The sequence below is a fragment of the Oncorhynchus mykiss genome, chromosome 8 (genome assembly GCF_057628025.1).
Source record: "Oncorhynchus mykiss isolate SJ-2025 chromosome 8, ASM5762802v1, whole genome shotgun sequence".
Classification (NCBI taxonomy): Eukaryota; Metazoa; Chordata; class Actinopteri; order Salmoniformes; family Salmonidae; genus Oncorhynchus; species Oncorhynchus mykiss.
The window spans coordinates 31,665,680-31,684,970 of record NC_143029.1 but is presented as its reverse complement, the minus strand read 5'-3'; the positions used below and the strand labels follow the sequence as shown (position 1 = coordinate 31,684,970).

The 19,291-nt window shown below is 41.3% G+C and overlaps 1 protein-coding gene and 1 pseudogene across 2 annotated transcripts; both read right to left on the bottom strand.

Annotated features, from left to right (window-relative positions):
* Positions 1-301: 301 nt before the first annotated feature.
* Positions 302-1,603, bottom strand: LOC110531085 (uncharacterized). The gene is made up of 4 exons (XM_090183107.1): positions 1,399-1,603; positions 1,168-1,225; positions 892-1,012; positions 302-726 (listed from the first exon to the last, which is right to left on the bottom strand). The coding sequence occupies exons 1-4, from the start codon at positions 1,415-1,417 to the stop codon at positions 418-420; spliced, it is 507 nt and encodes a 168-aa protein (XP_090039233.1). The 5' UTR covers positions 1,418-1,603; the 3' UTR covers positions 302-417.
* A 4,752-nt stretch (positions 1,604-6,355) lies between these two features.
* Positions 6,356-15,671, bottom strand: LOC110529228 (cytosolic 5'-nucleotidase 1A-like; annotated as a pseudogene). The gene is made up of 5 exons (XR_016482756.1): positions 15,628-15,671; positions 15,558-15,580; positions 9,745-9,867; positions 9,352-9,539; positions 6,356-6,827 (listed from the first exon to the last, which is right to left on the bottom strand). The product of XR_016482756.1 is annotated as a cytosolic 5'-nucleotidase 1A-like (transcript).
* Positions 15,672-19,291: the final 3,620 nt, after the last annotated feature.

Genomic DNA, 19,291 nt, shown 5'->3' with positions numbered 1-19,291 from the left:
TAACGGGTTCCTTACAGAATTAGGCTTGTCATCTGGTATCCTTGTCATCTGAGGAACTTCTTCCTTTTCACCGAAGAACCACCTGAGCCAGCCTCCACTGTTTCGTGTTTTCTGTACTGGGGGTGCTGGGCGCTGAGGTTTAGCCACCGGCCAACTGCCAGCCTGGCTCTGAGGGTTGGCCTCGAAGTGTTCTGGCTTGGTGATGGTCATTAAAGCAGGATCCGCCACATATCTACTCCGGATATCTGTGACAAGTGGGAGAAATCAAGCCACTCTGCTTGTCACCGTACAGAACAATCACTAGCTGACGGTGTAACCTGCAATGATACTTTGTTCACAACCCAAACACAAACAAGACTACAAGCAAATGGATGAATTGAGTTAAATCTGTTTAACGTAGACACTTAGACAACACACTCATAAGATAAGGCTTTTCTTATGACCTTTTCTCCTGGCATAGAAATCTCCACAACGTGGAGCATTCACTCCAGCGTCCCAGGATCCCACCATGGGGATGATGGGAGGTGGAGGTGGTCCATGATATTCCATCTGTTCCATTCCATTGTTTTTGATTGGGATGACGCCTTGTTGGAATGATTGGTTCTTGTTGGGATCCTTCCTCTGGATGATTCCTATCGGGAGGATTCTGTCCCACTGTGCAGGGGTGACGTTCTTCAGTTGGATCCCCTCCGCTTCAGGTGCCATAGGCATGTTGTCATCAAGGAGCTATCCAGTACAGGTGGAGTGTAGGAGTTACAAAGACATCATTACCATTACCATTCCAGTCATCATCATCATCAACATCATCACAATCCCAGCCATCATCATCAATCTTCATAACATCATGACTACACATGACTCATTCTACTCTTGCGGAGACTAATCTACTACCTGAGAGAGGGCACTCTGCAACTCAGTAAACTGCCTCCGCATGGAATTCAGCTGCTCATGCATGTGGTTCATTGACTGCTGCAAGTTGTTCACCTGATTCTGGGCTCTCTGCATCTCATCCCTAGCAGTCATCAGGAAGTTAAAGATGACTTTGAGATAAAGAGACCTCACCATGTCCATTGGACCATCTTTAGGATTCTGTCTCACCCAATTCTCATTTCATTAGGATTGCACCTATGTGCAGATGTTACATTGTGTTATGTAGAAAACCCTTACCCTGACATGGGCTCATGGACCAATGGGATCATTGGTATGTCTCCCTGCTCCTGGTTCACTAAAACAAAGAACGTGAGGAAGATTAGAGGACAACGCCTTGGTTCAGCAATGGCACATTCAGCACACCATGACTATTGGACTGTACAAATGAAGTCAAATCTTGCTCCATTGGCAGTTTTGGGAAAGTTACCAACATTTTTCAACCTTTACATCAGTCCAGTCAGTGCTTACCTTCAGGAGAGTTATCCATGGTTAGCTTTCTCAGAAAAAGACAATCCTTGTGAAGTACACTCCGTCTGGGTCAACAATACAATGATCCACAGCCTTCAGGCAACTTTCTGTCTTGTGGCTGAATGACGGAACCAGAGAACTAGAACATGATTATATTTCTATGGACAGAACAGCAGTGGTGTTTCTCAGTGTTCTGACATATTGAGTCATAATCACCACCCCATGACTAACAGTTCATCTAGGTTAACAACGCCGTAGTAACCAAAGACTCTTCTATTGATTGTGACATAATCAATCCACAGTTGCATTTCATTCCATATCATGTGGAATTGGGATTGAATATGAGGATGAGGATACTATGAGGATTATTCTATCCAATGCCAGAATCAGGACACAGGAAACCACAAGGCCTAATGGAACACTGACATTTGCACTGCGGAAAAGTAAAGCCATTCTAAAAACCCACTGAAACTCAATACATCTAGGCTTTTAAATATGCACAGAACCATCTTTGTTACACTAGAAGTCTATAGTAGAGTCATTGCTGAACGTCTGCTTCCAACTCTGTGTTATAGGCCAATGTCTTATAATTTTTTTTAAACACTAAACAACTGAATAAGTTCCTCTATAAATAGACCTACAATAAGTTACAGTGAGTTGATAGTCATTTGGTTGAATTACAGTATTTTAGGCCCCTCCCAGATTTTGGTTGGTGACCTGGATAATGTTGCTGCTGTGGGAATCATCCTGCTCCTTCTTGTAAGGAACGGGGCCAGCTGACCTCAATACATGTCATTATCATATCACAGTTTCCTGTTGGCAAGAAGCAGCCGTATCACTGTGTGTGTGTCAGTCCTACGTAACACAGCCTAAAGAAGTGCAACATGCTAGCTCCCTGGCAGCACGACACAGTCAAGTGCTGTTGCTGACATCCCTGTAGACACCAAAACATCCCCATCCCATCCCGACACACACTTATCACCAACAGACAGCGTTCATACAAACCCTCTTCAAAGATTATCCGAAATAAACCCCACATAGCCACACGCCCCAATCCATCTCCTATCGTTGAGACCCCCACCCCCCTCACCTTCTGTTTTCGTCCACAGACATGATAATACTCACCTTCTTCTTCTTCTTCTTGATGTTCTTGGGCTTGAACTCATTCTGGGAAGCACAAACACATACAGGTCAATCCCAGACATCTATGGCAGCAGAGCAACAACCACAATCAACCATCTGTTGCATAGGTAGGTGCATATTGGTAGTGGATGTGGTGAATTACCTATTTTACAAAGTAAAATGCTTTGAATAAACACCATGATCTCCACCTTCACACAAGCATACACCCACACAGCTAATTATAGTGCCTGTGTGATGAGGACGAGGTGTATCTCATAGAACCCCGCAGGGTTACTTTGTGCCTCTAATCCTTTGTTATGATTTGTGTCTTAAACAAGCAGTGTCTACTCAGTCCTCCTAGTGTCAGCACCCAGTATCCATGGCAACTGCAGGCTGGGCCCAGCTCATGGAGATGCAGTCTGTTGCCCAACAGGCAGAAAAGATACCTTGCGTACACTAAATAGTGTGAATGACAGTGCTCTCCTATGGGGCGTTCCTCCAAGTGCATGGAAGAGAGTTTCGATCAACACTGGTTCCAACAGGGGGAGGCTGATTGATGCAAGATTTGACTCCAGGATCTGAATGGGTTTTCGACATTTGATTGCTATAGTTCACGTGAGAGCAAAAAATGCTAAAGCAAAGGCCAATGTAAACATCATTAACCAGTGAACAAAACGATTCAGCTATTTTGTAGCCATCAGCACCATCTATTGGTGATATTTGATAATAGATCTAAAAAAAACAAATCGACCGTTCTAATCTATTTCTAACCTATATTCAACCTCGCTGCAACACTATACGCACACGATTAAAGAGTTTTTCTCAGTTAAAAGCAACAACAAAAAATACAATCTTGATATTCTTAAGTATAGAAATTAGAGTTAAAAGAATGTGAATAATTCCTCAAAAATGTGTTATGTACATTATTTAAAAAAAAAATACATGTGCAACATGAAATAGACTTCCTTTTGCATAATGTTTATTTCAATTTGAAACTGTAAGCATAACGCCTGACATGTAACATTTTACAAGTGGAACAGTAGATATGGTCAACTAGCTTTGTTGACATTTTGATAGAGCCTGATACCGCTTCACCTGCAAGTTGAGGTTAATTGCGTTTACAAAGTCATGTCTTTTTATGGAATAGGAAAAACGAATATATTAGATAAATGAATGGATAGTCAAAAAAAGTGGAATATATATTAAGTGTAAATAAGTGTAATAAAGCCTGTTCTATATGATAGCCTATGCATGAAAACCAAAATGCTTCACTTTCATATCAATAAGTATTCTACAGTTGAAGTCGGAAGTTTACATACACTTAGGTTGAAGTCATTAAAACTCGTTTTTCAACCACTCCACAAATTTCTTGTTAACAAACTATCGTTTTGGCAAGTCGGTTAGGACATCTACTTTGTGCATGACACGGGTCATTTTTCCAACAATTGTTTACAGACAGATTATTTCACTGTATCACAATTCCAGTGGGTTAGAAATGTACATACATTTAGTTGATTGTGCATTTAAACAGCTTGGAAAATTCCAGAAAATTATGTCATGGATTTAGAAGCTTCTGATAGGCTAATTTACATCATTTTAGTACATTGGAGGTGTATCTGTGGATGTTTTTCAAGGTCTACCTTCAAACTCAGTGCCTCCTTGCTTGACATCATTGGAAAATCAAAAGAAATCATCCCAAAAAATTGTAGACCTCCACAAGTCTGGTTCATCCAAACGCCTGGTACCACGTTCATCTGTACAAACAATAGCATGCAAGTATAAACACCATGGGACCACGCAGACGTCATACCGCTCAGGAAGGAGACTCGTTCTGTCTCCTAGAGATGAACGTACTTTGGTGCGAAAAGTGCAAATCAATTCCAGAACAGCAGCAAAGGACCTTGTGAAGATGCTAGAGGAAACAGGTACAAAATTATCTAAATCCACAGTAAAACGAGTCCTATATCGACATAACCTGAAAGGCCACTCAGCAAGGAAGAAGCCACTGCTCCAAAACCACCATAAAAAAAAAGCCAGACTACGGTTTGCAACTGCACATGGGGACAAAAATCGTACTTTCTGGAGAAATGTCCTCTGGTCTGACGAAAGAAAAATAGAGCTGTTTGGCCATAATTGCTATCGTTACGTTTGGAGGAAAGAGGGGGAGGCTTGCAAGCCGAAGAACACCATCCCAACCGTGAAGCACAGGGGTGCAGCATCATGTTGTGGGGGTGCTTTGCTGCAGGAGGGACTGGTGCACTTCACAAAATATATAGCATCATGAGGATTGAAAATTGTGTGGCTATATTGAAGCAACATCAAGACATCAGTCAGGAAGTTAAAGCTTGGTCACAAATGGGTCTTCCAAATTAACAATCACCCCAAGCATACTTCCAAAGTTATTGCAAAATAGCTTAAGGACAACAAAGTCAAGATATTGGAGTGGCCATCACAAAGCCCTGACCTCAATCCCATAGAAAATTTGTGGGCAGAACTGAACAAGTGTGTGCGAGCAAGGAGGCCTACAAACATGACTCGGTTACACCAGCTCTGTCAGGAGGAATGGGCCAAAATTCACCCAACTTATTGTGGGAAGCTTGTGGAAGGCTACCTGAAACATTTGAACCAAGTTAAACAATTTAAAGGCAATGCTACCAAATACTAATGGAGTGTATGTAAACTTCTGACCCACTGGTCATTGTGGTGAAAGAAAAAAAAGAGCTGAAATTAATCACTCTCTCTATTATTCTGACATTTCACATTCCTAAAATAAAGTGGTGATCCTAACTGACCTAAAAACAGGCAATTTTTACTAGGATTAAATGTCAGGAATTGTGAAAAACGGAGTTGAAATGTATTTGGCTAAGGTGTATGTAAACGTCCGACATGTACCGTGTAAATGCTCCCTTTCATACCTTCACTATGCACATATCCTTAACGTTCCTCTACGCAAAGAATTTCAAAGCTATGATAAACCGCAGTACACAAAACCGTGACATGCATGGGCAGAGGTCTAGATGCAGGAGTGTCGAGAATATACAGGTCAAAATAAAGGAAACAGTCAAATACAATGTCTTAATAGGCCGTCGGGCCGCCACGAGCCAGAACAACTTCAATGCACCCTGGCGTAGACTCTACAAGTGTCTGGAACTCTTTTGGAGGGACGAGACATCGTTGTTCCATGAGAAGTTTTGTTGATGGAAAACGCTGTCTCAAGCGCCACTCCAGAATTTCCCATAGTTGTCCAATTGGGTTGAAATCTGGTGACTGAGACGGCCATGGCATATGGTTTACATAGTTGTCATGCTTGTCAAATCATTCAGTGCCTACTTGTGCCCTGTGGATGGGGGCATTGTCATCCCATGGGGGCATAGCGATGGTAGACAAAATAATGGCATGCCCAGCATTTGTTTTATACAGGATGGGATGCTAATTGATTAATTAACTCAGGAACCACACCTGTGTGGAAGCAACTCATTTCAATATACTTTGTATCCCTCATGTACGCAACTGTTTCCATTATTTTGACATTTAACTGTAAAATACATGTTTGTCTCTGCAGCAAATGTCCTTCTCTAAAGACATAAAACACTTCCCTGTGTGAAATGTGAACACACTTCATGAAATACATTTTCACACAAAAACTAGATAGTACATTCTGTAATTAACAACTGGAATATGATGAATATTGCAGAAAAGTATTCTCCCTTTTCTTATGAAACATTAGGTGACATTGTAAACTTGTTTTATTTTAGCAAAAATCCCTGAGGTGAGTACATTTTTACTACAGTATATTCTGATAAAAATATTTTAGTAGCAGAGGCTTTATTTTTAAAAATACAAAATCCAGAACAAAACAAAAACTACTGCTGATGACAGGGTTGTGCGCAACTAACTATTTGCATAATGTATTCTACCTTCCCACCCCTAGGAGGCTCACTACGTTGTGTCTTTGGCAGGCTGCTCAATAAATATCCCCTTGTGGTACTTCTGTCCAATCCCATAAGGCACGTGTGCAGCGATAGTCCCCAGCTCCTTGGCACCTTCAATGTGGAACATCTGGTCATCAAAGAAGATGTGAGGCTGGCTCTTCTGCAGGAGAGGCCCTTTAGGGGCCCCGGCTAGGAACAGGGCCTCATCTATCTCCAGGCCCCAGCTCCTGAGTGTCTTGAGGACGCGGACCCCTGAGCTGGCTGCACTGCGGGATGTTACTAGATAGGTACGAATGGGGCAGGTCATACGCTCGTTCTTGGCGTAGAACTTCCTCTGGAGCATCCCCAGCGCCCCAGGAAACACTTTAAGGGACCCTGAGTGAATGAACGAGACATAGGGTTGGCATTGCATAATTTATGTGTGTGTGTGTGTGTGTGTATATATATATATATATATATATATATACAGTGCCTTGCGAAAGTATTCGGCCCCCTTGAACTTTGCAACCTTTTGCCACATTTCAGGCTTCAAACATAAAGATATAAAACTGTATTTTTTTGTGAAGAATCAACAACAAGTGGGACACAATCATGAAGTGGAACGACATTTATTGGATATTTCAAACTTTTTTAACAAATCAAAAACTGAAAAATTGGGCGTGCAAAATTATTCAGCCCCCTTAAGTTAATACTTTGTAGCGCCACCTTTTGCTGCGATTACAGCTGTAAGTCGCTTGGGGTATGTCTATCAGTTTTGCACATCGAGAGACTGAATTTTTCCCCCATTACTCCTTGCAAAACAGCTCGAGCTCAGTGAGGTTGGATGGAGAGCATTTGTGAACAGCAGTTTTCAGTTCTTTCCACAGATTCTCGATTGGATTCAGGTCTGGACTTTGACTTGGCCATTCACCTGGATATGTTTATTTTTGAACCATTCCATTGTAGATTTTGCTTTATGTTTTGGATCATTGTCTTGTTGGAAGACAAATCTCCGTCCCAGTCTCAGGTCTTTTTCAGACTCCATCAGGTTTTCTTCCAGAATGGTCCTGTATTTGGCTCCATCCATCTTCCCATCAATTTTAACCATCTTCCCTGTCCCTGCTGAAGAAAAGCAGGCCCAAACCATGATGCTGCCACCACCATGTTTGACAGTGAGGATGGTGTGTTCAGGGTGATGAGCTGTGTTGCTTTTACGCCAAACATAACGTTTTGCATTGTTGCCAAAAAGTTCAATTTTGGTTTCATCTGACCAGAGCACCTTCTTCCACATGTTTGGTGTGTCTCCCAGGTGGCTTGTGGCAAACTTTAAATGACACTTTTTATGGATATCTTTAAGAAATGGCTTTCTTCTTGCCACTCTTCCATAAAGGCCAGATTTGTGCAATATACGACTGATTGTTGTCCTATGGACAGAGTCTCCAACCTCAGCTGTAGATCTCTGCAGTTCATCCAGAGTGATCATGGGCCTCTTGGCTGCATCTCTGATCAGTCTTCTCCTTGTATGAGCTGAAAGTTTAGAGGGACGACCAGGTCTTGGTAGATTTGCAGTGGTCTGATACTCCTTCCATTTCAATATTATCGCTTGCACAGTGCTCCTTGGGATGTTTAAAGCTTGGGAAATCTTTTTGTATCTAAATCCGGCTTTAAACTTCTTCACAACAGTATCTCGGACCTGCCTGGTGTGTTCCTTGTTCTTCATGATGCTCTCTGCGCTTTTAACGGACCTCTGAGACTATCACAGTGCAGGTGCATTTATACGGAGACTTGATTACACACAGGTGGATTGTATTTATCATCATTAGTCATTTAGGTCAACATTGGATCATTCAGAGATCCTCACTGAACTTCTGGAGAGAGTTTGCTGCACTGAAAGTAAAGGGGCTGAATAATTCTGCACGCCCAATTTTTCAGTTTTTGAAATATCCAATAAATGTCGTTCCACTTCATGATTGTGTCCCACTTGTTGTTGATTCTTCACAAAAAAATACAGTTTTATATCTTTATGTTTGAAGCCTGAAATGTGGCAAAAGGTCGCAAAGTTCAAGGGGGTTGAATACTTATATACTTACATACTTATATATATATATATTTTAAAATCTAAGCAAATAAAACATAAATGGGTTCAACTTTATTTGGACATTCTCCTATTATAGATGGTCTTTAGACACTCAAACTATCACCAATCAATCAACTACCACAGATGATACACAACAACTTACAAGGTTTAAGGTTAGGTCTAGATTTAGAGTAAGTGGGTGTGTTTGTTAAAACGTTTGTTGAACATCTATAATAGAGGTTGACCGATTAAACGGAATGGGAGATTAATTAGGGCCGATTTCAAGAACATCCAATAGTCAAAGGTTAATGAAATACAAATGGTAGAGAGAGAAATAGTCCTATAACTACAACCTAAAACTTCTTACCTGGGAATATTGAAGACTCATGTTGAAAGGAATCACCAGCTTTCATATGTTCTCATGTTCTGAGCAATGAACTTAAACGTTAGCTTTCTTACATGGCACATATTGCACTTTTACTTTCTTCTCCAACACTTTGTTTTTGCATTATTTAAACCAAATTGAACATGTTTCATGATTTATTTGAGGCTAAATTGATTTTATTGTGTATTATATTCAGTTAAAATAAGTGTTCATTCAGTATTGTTGTAATTGTCATTATTACAAATACATAAATAAAAAAATTGGTCGATTAATCAGTATCGGCTTTTTTTGGTCCTCCAATAATCGGTATCGGCGTTGAAAAATCATAATCGGTTGACCTCTAATCTATAACCCTCTATAGGGAGATTCCAAATAAAGTGTTACCCATCGAAAAGAAAAAAAAAGTGAATCAGAAACGAAAAGCTAAAAGAAAAATGGAGGCATGTACTCTCGAACACCTGTGCAAGAGGTTTGTTCTCAAACTCCTTCTCGTGCTCAAAGAACGTGTCCAGGCCGTGTTGTTTCACGATGATCTCCGACTCATCAGAGAAGAGGACGGCGTCCCCGTCAAAGGCAACTTTCAGCTGTGTGTCGGATAGCTGGTTCTCCACATCTCCGGACGCAAACGTGGTCGCTGCTGCAATGCCTATTTATAAAAGACATTGTAAGGGGCTTATACATGCTCATAACAATGGTATCATAATGTATTACATCTGTAGGCTATATTATACCTATAAAGCGTTCCCACAATGTAATTTTTTTTTTTACTCTGTTACAAACGCAGTATCCAAGCTAAACTAAAACAGTTTAATCCCTATAGGACAATAAAGGAAAGTAGCATTATCAATTACCCTCCTCAATGGCCTCGATGACTTGCTCTCCATCCTTTGAGAGGTACAGGTTGGTCATGTAGGCCTTCAGGTAGCCAATAGGGCTTTCCCCTCCCGTCATACAGAATCTTTCAATGGTTAAATCTGTCAGGGAGAGTGGAAAACAAAAACATATCAGAACCCAATAGAAATCTGATAGTATCGTCATCAGGCTGGTAGCCAAAGATGGCCACTAACATCCACGCAAAACAGGCATTTAACTATTAACAAAAAAACATTTGGTCAAAAATACCAGTTATTCAGTGAAATGCAGCACAGAAGTAGTGAGTCTTATAACCAAAGAAATATAATTACTAGAATTACTGGTCATTGTATTTCTCTGCTTATAGCACTGTAGTATGGCTGAGCGTGTCAACCACGAACCGTAGTGGTTGATATTGTTGATGAGGCGCACCCCGACCTGGGCATGGTTATTCGTCATCAGGACGATGTCAAACAACTCGTCGCTGTCGGGGTAGAGCCGCCTCAGCCGTGCGTTCACATTCAGAGCCTGCAGTGTGTGTGTGTGTGTGTTTTTAGGACAGAATTGACACAAGGGGTAAAGTCTAAACCTGACTGGTGGGTACTAGAGCAACTACTTACAGGTGGTTGCTTCAGACTATTTAGTCCCAAGTTGCAACATATACATATGCAGGCAGGCACACTCACATGTGTGAGATAAATGCACAGGGGTGGAAGGGGACAAGAATTCGGCCCTGGCATTTTATCCACACCAGCCCACGTCGCTGTATAAACCACCATCATGCTACCACCCCCGGTAGGCCACCAACCACACACACACTATACCTTGACAGGCAATAGTGCTGACATGACATTGGTAGTACAATTCAGCGTTTCTCAACCATTTTCTGTTCCAGTGACTGGCAACACATGGTCCTCTTTTTTTAATGCAGCTCATGTTTTTAAAAAAATATGTAAATACACCACTGGAAATACAACTCACCACTATAACTGGGCCTCTTCTCTAACCATTTTGGTGTGCCTCCCTGTTGTGCTGTCTATTAACGACTTAGGCTATATTGCAAACTCGTGCCCGTCGTACATGTTCTCCTGAATCAGCACGGCCCATGTTGGTGGTTCACACCAACATAGATTAAAACTTGATTTAACCCAGTTTAAGAGTTCTAATAATCTTGGTGCAACACATTTTTACATTTAAATTAAATCTTTCCTCTAATCTAAGTTTAGTTTTCACTTCAAACCTGTTGCTCAACGAATAAAAAAAATATTAACTTAGATTGGAGATTAATTCTAAACTGCCACTTGAGGTGGTTTAACTGATCAAATGGCTGCACATCTACTGTGGAGAAACCAAAATGACAAGAGTTCCTCAGAGATTAATTAGAGACAGGGTGAATCCTGTTGCGTGTTATGATAATTAACAAATGATTAGTAGGCTATTTACGTGCCCATTTTGTACAACAATTGAATTATGGGCTTATGACATGCTCAGCCTTGGTACGAATGATGATGTTATGCAACAATCTGAACGGGCCTGATTAACGGTAACATTGTAGTGAAGTTGCATTAACGTTAGTTTTAACATGCATTATAGGCATTGATATTTACCAGTTATTTATGCTTACTAAATATTGCTGGGTCGAGTTGTGTGTCGTCATCATAGGGGTTATGGAGAGGGGCAAACTGCTGGGGAATCATCTCACATATCTTCTGGGTGATGGGATCAATTGCCTTGGACAGAGGCCCCCCTCCGAAGAAGTGTAACATTGTTTAATCTAACATGTACAAGCAGCAATGCATGACTCAATACATTTTGTGCAACCTAACCCAGTAATTGTCATGAATTATGGGTTGACAATTAGACTATAGCTGCTATATTTCTGTCAAAAAAGGACTCCAGATTTTTTTTTTGTTTTGTTCAATAGAGATGATACATCGTAATGTTCAAAACCTGAGGAAGTGGAAACTCAAAACAAAATGAACTAGATCGATAACTCTAACACCCACTGCCAGTAGCCATGTATTCAACCAACAGAACATTTTATGTCCTAAAGCACTATGCATTTGTAGGCTACTACCCATGTGACCTATAGGCCTACACTACACTTGCAATGTCCTTTGCGCATTTCGCACGTGTACCACTCCATATCTCAAAGCCATATCAAATATCTAGGTGGTAAAATAATTGCTATTGAGCATTGAGAAATAAAATTGATACCTGCAGAAAGCGGAGGCCCTCCAATCGTCAACCAGGAAAAGACGGACAAAGCTTCAAAAGCTGTGTTTTCCACCCAATTACATTTTGAAATGTCATACGATTAGAACATATTTTTCTCTCAAGTGCATTAGGGTGGGGGGGGGGGGGGGGGGGTGGCTTGCTCATTACAGAAGCAGGCCCCAGTGAAAACAGGCACAGGGCACACACTTTCATTACAGGAATCATGAGGCTAATGCACTTTACCGTTTGCCCAAATCATAGTTTTAGCTGCAAAAAAAATGACATTTGGAGTGAGAAGAAATGTAAAATGTGCTCTTCCTAAGTTTATAGGCAGTGACACCCATCCTTACAGTTTATGATCCATGATGTCTGTCTAACTGATGACAGTGTCGGAACAAGTATCTTTAGCTATGCCGCGTTTCACTTTGAATATGAGTTTGCATGACCTCAGCCTACCAGAAAATCAGGCCGGCCCATCTTGGCAGATTAGTATAACAGAAATCGCACAAATAAAATCAAATAAAACCAACAAATTAACTGGTCCAGCCCATCTGGCATTTCCCAGAATTGCCAGATGTCTAGGGGCAGGTTGGACAACAGTCCAACATGTGCTAATTAGCTAAATGGGTCTTCGAACACCTGTGTGTAAACGGAGGACAGACGCCACAAACATGTCACTGAAAAACACTGTTGGCTGCAACTGTGTTAACATTGGAGTCCACCTGTGGTAAATCTGTGGTAAATTCAATTGATTGGACATGATTTGGAAAAGGACACACTTCTCTAAATAAGGTTCCACAGTTGACAGTGCATGTCAGAGCAAAAACCAAGCCATGAGGTTTGTAGGAATTGTCCGTAGAGCTCAGAGACAGGATTGTGTCAATGCACAGATCTAGGGAAGGATACCAAAACCTTTCTGCGGCATTGAAGGTCCCCAAGAACACAGTGGTCTCCATCATTCGTAAATGGATGAAGTTTGGAACCAAAAAAACTCTTCCTAGAGCTGGCTGCCTGGCCAAACTGAGAAAACGGGGGAGAAGGGCCTTGGTTAGGGATGTGACCAAGAAACCGATGGTCACTCAGACAGAGCTCCTCTGTGGAGATGGGAGAACCTTCCAGAAGGACAACCATTTCTGCAGCACTCCACCAATCAGGCCTTTATGGTAGTGGCCAGACGGAAGCCACTCCTCAGTAAAAGGCACATGACAGCCTGCTTTGTGTTTGCAAAAAGGCACCTAAAGACTCGCAGACCATGAACTCATTGGCCTGAATGCCAAGCTTCACGTCTGGAGGAAACCTGGCACCATTCCTACCGTGAAGCATGGTGGTGGCAGCATTATGCTGTGGGGATTTTTTTCAGGGGCAGGGAGTGGGAGACTAGTCAGGATCGAGGGGGGAAAATGAACAGAAGTACAGACAGATCCTTAATGAAAAGGTTCACCTTCCAACAGGAAAATAACCCTAAGCACACAGCCAAGACAATACAGGAGTCTCCAAGTGTCCTAGTGTGGTCCAGCCAGAGCCCAAACCAGATCGAACATCTCTGGAGAGACCTGAAAATAGCTGTGCAGCAACTCTCCCCATCCAACCTGACAGAAGTTAAGAGGATCTGCAGAGAAGAATGAGAGAAACTCCCCAAATACAGGTGTGCCAAGCTTGTAGCGTCATACCCAAGAAGACTTCATGATGTAATCGCTGCCAAAGGTGCCTCAACAAAGTACTGAGTAAAGGGTCTGAATACTTATGTAAATGTGATGGTTGCTTAAAATATAACTATTTCTAAAAACCTGTTTTTGCTTTGTCATTATGGGCTATTCTGTGTAAATTGAGGAACAAAAAACAACTATTTTAGAAAAAGGCCGAAATGTAACAAAAATGTGGAAAAAGTGAAGGTCTGAATTCTTTCCAAATGAATTGTATATCTACCGCAGTCATATACCCTTGAAAGCACCTCAGCTATGACATGTTTGTCTGTCTGTAAGGTACACCGTTTTTAAAATGCCGAATTGCTACGCCATTTTACTTGTCTGTAAAGGAATGCCACTTTTGAAACGGAATAACATCAATCACTAGCCGACCAGAAATGTCAATCAAATAATCACAAGCTGCTTGCGCTCAGACCACTCTCTCCAAAATAAAGTACTTTGAAATTTGTTAAATACCGTGACATTTGAAAGAAAACATCCACTAGGAATGAACTCCTAAGATTCAGTATTTCTGGAAAGGAGGAGACTGATTAGTTGCCATACTTCCACGAACACAAACACTTGCATCTTTCATAACGAGCTACAAAGGGTCGGGGAGAGAGAGGAGAGGGGCACAGTATAGGTAGGTCGGCCACCAGGCAGAACTATGCACTAGGCTTATCTATCTGCAATCAAAAGTTGAATCTGGCACCTTCAGTAAAGAAGGGCCTATCATCAATAAATAGGCTAGGATATTCTACACGCAAATGGAACAAAAGACTGAAAAAACACACACACACACGCATGATTTGCAAAGAGAAAAAGCAGGCTAGCCAACTGCACTGTAAATGTTTCTTACATTTTAAGGATCCATATTTTTTTTTGTTTAAACATTTTAACGTTCACACCCCCTCATAGACTTAAACAGAAATGATGATGACTTTCACAGACTTTCCTCCAACCTATCAGAGCTCTTGCAGTATGGACTAACATCTTGTCCAGCCAATCAAAGGATCAGTGAATTAATCTAGTCCTGAAAGCATAAGCTACAGCTAGCACTGCATAAAGTGTGGTGAGTAGTTGACTCAGAAAGAGAAAGACAAATCGAACAGTTAAATTAATTTCTTCCAAAATTAATGAGAAGAAGCAGAGAGCTAGCTATGTTTCATTGTATTTTTTTCCCTTCAGAGTTTACCTTTCACTTAGCTAGTTAATGCAGTTAATTTAGCCTACTCAACAACCTGCCTCAGAGAGGACTGCTATTTATGCAAGCTGGCCAAGCTTACCTTGCCTTGCATTAATTTGCTGTACTGCGTGATTGTACACATGAATTGTATTGTGGGTTTACTAATGTTTTTTTGCCTGGTCACAGGCAGCTGTTGTGAACTGAAGTCCAAATTTGAGTATCATGTAGTAGCCTAAACCTATTGATGTTACATTGAGCTGGGTGAATGGAATATGAATGACAGTCATCCAATATGCTTGCATTCGTGAAATTATTTTGATGTGATATGAAAGTAGGGGGCTGTGTTTCTAGAACCTCAATGCAATTGAGAATCGATCTGTATTTAAATTCATATTTTGGCTGTTTTTGCTGCCAGAGCCAATTCGCCTATAAACAGAAAATCTAATACCCCTTACCAAAAAGATTGCAGTCAGAGTGCAGTATAACTGCAGGAGGCTGAAAATGCTACATCCAAAATAACTTTTTTTTTACCGCAGTAATTTTGCAGTATAACCGCAGTTGTTCTGCAATCCCTGCGTCCAAAATACCACAGTCGACTGCAGTTAGTGCACTTTTACTGCAGTTTCAAAACTGCAATAATAATAATTGTAAGGGCACACTGCCTTTTCCTCGCACAGACATGACGGTAGGCCATGTCCTTCAATCACTCTCTGAATTAACCTACCTTCACTAGAGGAAACGCCACCCCTGGCATGAGCGGCTCATTGTCGTGGTCCTGTTGATAGGCCACATACTTCTCGACCCCATCTTCTTTGTAGATCTTCCCCTCTGCAACCATGTTGAACAGGGAGCGAGAGGAGACGGTGATAGTAACGGCATACTGGGGTTTGGGCTGTTTGCAAGACAGAATAAAATTACGATACGAGATTAGCAGAAAATATACCCGTATTGACACTTATTTTATCTGCAAACAATATATTTTTATTTTACCTTTATTTAACTAGGCAAGTCAGTTAAGAACAAATTCTTATTTCCAATTACGGCCTAGGAACAGTGGGTTAACTGCCTGTTCAGGGGCAGAACGACAGATTTGTACCTTGTCAGCTCGGGGGTTTTGAACCAACACTCAAACCACTAGGCTACCCTGCCGCCCCAATATGCGAATGTATCACTTACAGGTCTAGGTTTGTTTGTTTTTAAACGGTCAAAAAAGGCTTTTGCTACTGTCCAGTCCTTTTCCTATCCAGACTCCGTGGCTGTTGGATCGGTAGTTTTGCTTTCAGCCATATTTGGCCTGGAATTGAAACGTTTTTAGTCTGACAATTCCGTAACAATGATTACCAATGTAGACGACCAGACCAAGCGACAACAGGAAAGTTTGCGGAAATGCTTGCGCGACGGTGAAGATGTTCGTGTGTTTTTTACCCATGATGCTCAATCACATGAGGTTGGTGGCATCTTAATTGGGGAGGAAGGGCTCTTGGTAATAGCTGGATCAGAATCAGTGGAATGGTATCAATACATAACATTTTTAATGAATTTATTTGCAAATTATGGTGGAAAATAAGTATTTGGTCACCTACAAACAAGCAAGATTTCTGGCTCTCACAGACCTGTAACTTCTTCTTTAAGAGGCTCCTCTGTCCTCCACTTGTTACCTGTATTAATGGCACCTGTTTGAACTTGTTATCAGTATAAAAGACACCTGTCCTCAACCTCAAACAGTCACACTCCAAACTCCACTATGGCCAAGACCAAAGAGCTGTCAAAGGACACCAGAAACAAAATTGTAGACCTGCACCAGGCTGGGAAGACTGAATCTGCAATAGGTAAGCAGCTTGGTTTGAAGAAATCAACTGTGGGAGCAATTATTAGGAAATGGAAGATATACAAGACCACTGATAATCTCCCTCGATCTGGGGCTCCACGCAAGATCTCACCCCGTGGGGGCAAAATGATCACAAGAACGGTGAGCAAAAATCCCAGAACCACACGGGGGGACCTAGTGAATGACCTGCAGAGAGCTGGGACCAAAGTAACAAAGCCTACCATCAGTAACACACTACGCCGCCAGGGACTCAAATCCTGCAGTGCCAGACGTGTCCCCCTGCTTAAGCCAGTACATGTCCAGGCCCGTCTGAAGTTTGCTAGAGAGCCTTTGGATGATCCAGAAGAAGATTGGGAGAATGTCACATGGTCAGATGGAACCAAAATATTCAACACGTCATGTTTGGAGGACAAAGAATGATGAGTTGCATCCAAAGAACACCATACCTACTGTGAAGCATGGGGGTGGAAACATCATGCTTTGGGGCTGTTTTTCTGCAAAGGGACCAGGACGACTGATCCGTCCGTGTAAAGGAAAGAATGAATGGGGCCATGTATCGTGAGATTTTGAGTGAAAACCTTCTTCCATCAGCAAGGGCATTGAAGATTAAACGTGGCTGGGTCTTTCAGCATGACAATGATCCCAAACACACCGCCCCGGCAACGAAGGAGTGGCTTGGTAAGAAGCATTTCAAGGTCCTGGAGTGGCCTAGCCAGTCTCCAGATCTCAACCCCATAGAAAATCTTTGGAGGGAGTTGCCTAGCAACAGCCCCAAAACATCACTGCTCTAGAGGAGATCTGCATGGAGGAATGGGCCAAAATACCAGCAACAGTGTGTAAAAACCTCGTGAAGACTTACAGAAAACGTTTGACCTCTGTCATTGCCAACAAAGGGTATATAACAAAGTATTGAGATAAACTTTGATATTGACCAAATACTTATTTTCCACCATAATTTGCAAATAAATTCATTAAAAATCCTACAATGTGATTTTCTGGATTTTTTTTCTCATTTTGTCTGTCATAGTTGAAGTGTACCTATGATGAAAATTACAAGCCTCTTTCATCTTTTTAAGTGGGAGAACTTGCACAATTGGTGGCTGACTAAATACTTTTTTGCCCCACTGTATGTTGCTTTTGCCTGGAACCGGCCCTGCACATGGCTTCCATGCATTTGATGCCATTCCATTTACTTTCTTCCCTCCTTTCTTTTCCTCCTTTCCTAGGATTAACCATGGCCAGTAGAGAGGAAATGAAAGGAAGAAGGAAAGGCAGGAATCTAGGAAAGGGAGCTATTAAAGGAGGAAGTTAGATAAGCTAGGAAAGGAAATTAGATAAGGAAAGGGATATAGAGAAGGAGGAGAGGAAAGAGAAGCTAGGAAAGGAGGAAAGGAAATACATCTAGGAAAGTAGAAAAATAAATGGAGTTAGGAAAGGAAAATGACAGAGGAAGGAAGAAAATTAATATAGGAAAGAAAAGGAGTAGAGGAAAAGTAAGCCAGAAAAGGGAGCTAGGAATGGAAGAAAGGCACTAGGAAAGGAAAGGAGACAAGAAAATGGAGATGGGGAAGGAGGAGAGGAAAGGGATGTAGGAAAGGAAAATAAGTTAATAATGGAGCAAAGGGAGCTAGGAAAGGAAAGGAACCTAGTAAAGAAAAGGAGTTCACATATATGTGGAAGGGATTAATGGCCGCCATTAGATGGCTATAGTATTAGTTTCAGTAGCAGGCTATTTTTAGTGACAGGCTAGTTTTAGTTACAGGCTGCTGTGGATGCTCGCTCTGTCATTCTGAAGAAAAAAAAATACTAATGTTCCCAGGCTACACATTTTAAGCACATTATCTGGCTACTTTTTGCATAAAGCCAAACGCCCGCTATATAGTTACTGTTTATCTGGGCGTTATTACTAATTCATTGTAATAAAATTGATACCAGCACAAAAACACAGAACATGCAATAATGGGAAAACTGATTAATATTGAAAACTACACAAGATGATCCCACAGGTGAAGAAGCCAGATATGGAGGTCCTGGACTGGCTTGGTTACACGTGGTCTGCATCGGACGTATTGCCAAATTCTCTAAAACAATGTTGGAGGCAGTTTATGGTAGAGAAATTAACATTAAATTATCTGGCAGTAGCTCTGGTGGATAATCCTACAAGTCAGCATGCCAATTTCACACTCCCTCAAAACTTGAGACATCTGTGGCATTATGTTGTGTGACAAAACTGCACATTTTAGAGTGTCCTTTTATTGTCTCCAGCACAAGGTGCAACTCTGTAATGATCACGCTGTTTAATCAGCTATTTGCCACACCTGTCAAGTGGATGGATTATCTTGGCAAAGGAGAAATGCTCACTAACAGGGATGTAAACAAATTTGTGTCCAACATTTGAGAGAATGAACATTTTGTGTGTATGGAACATTTCTGGCATCTTTATTTCAGGTCATGAAACATGAGACCAACACTACATTTTGCGTTTATAAATATTATAATATAAATATTACAAACATTTTTACTTTACGACAGTATGCATTACATAAAATAGCCTATTTGATACACACATAATGAATTCATGTTGACCTATACACTTTGTTTAATACATAATCCATCATGCAAATGAACTA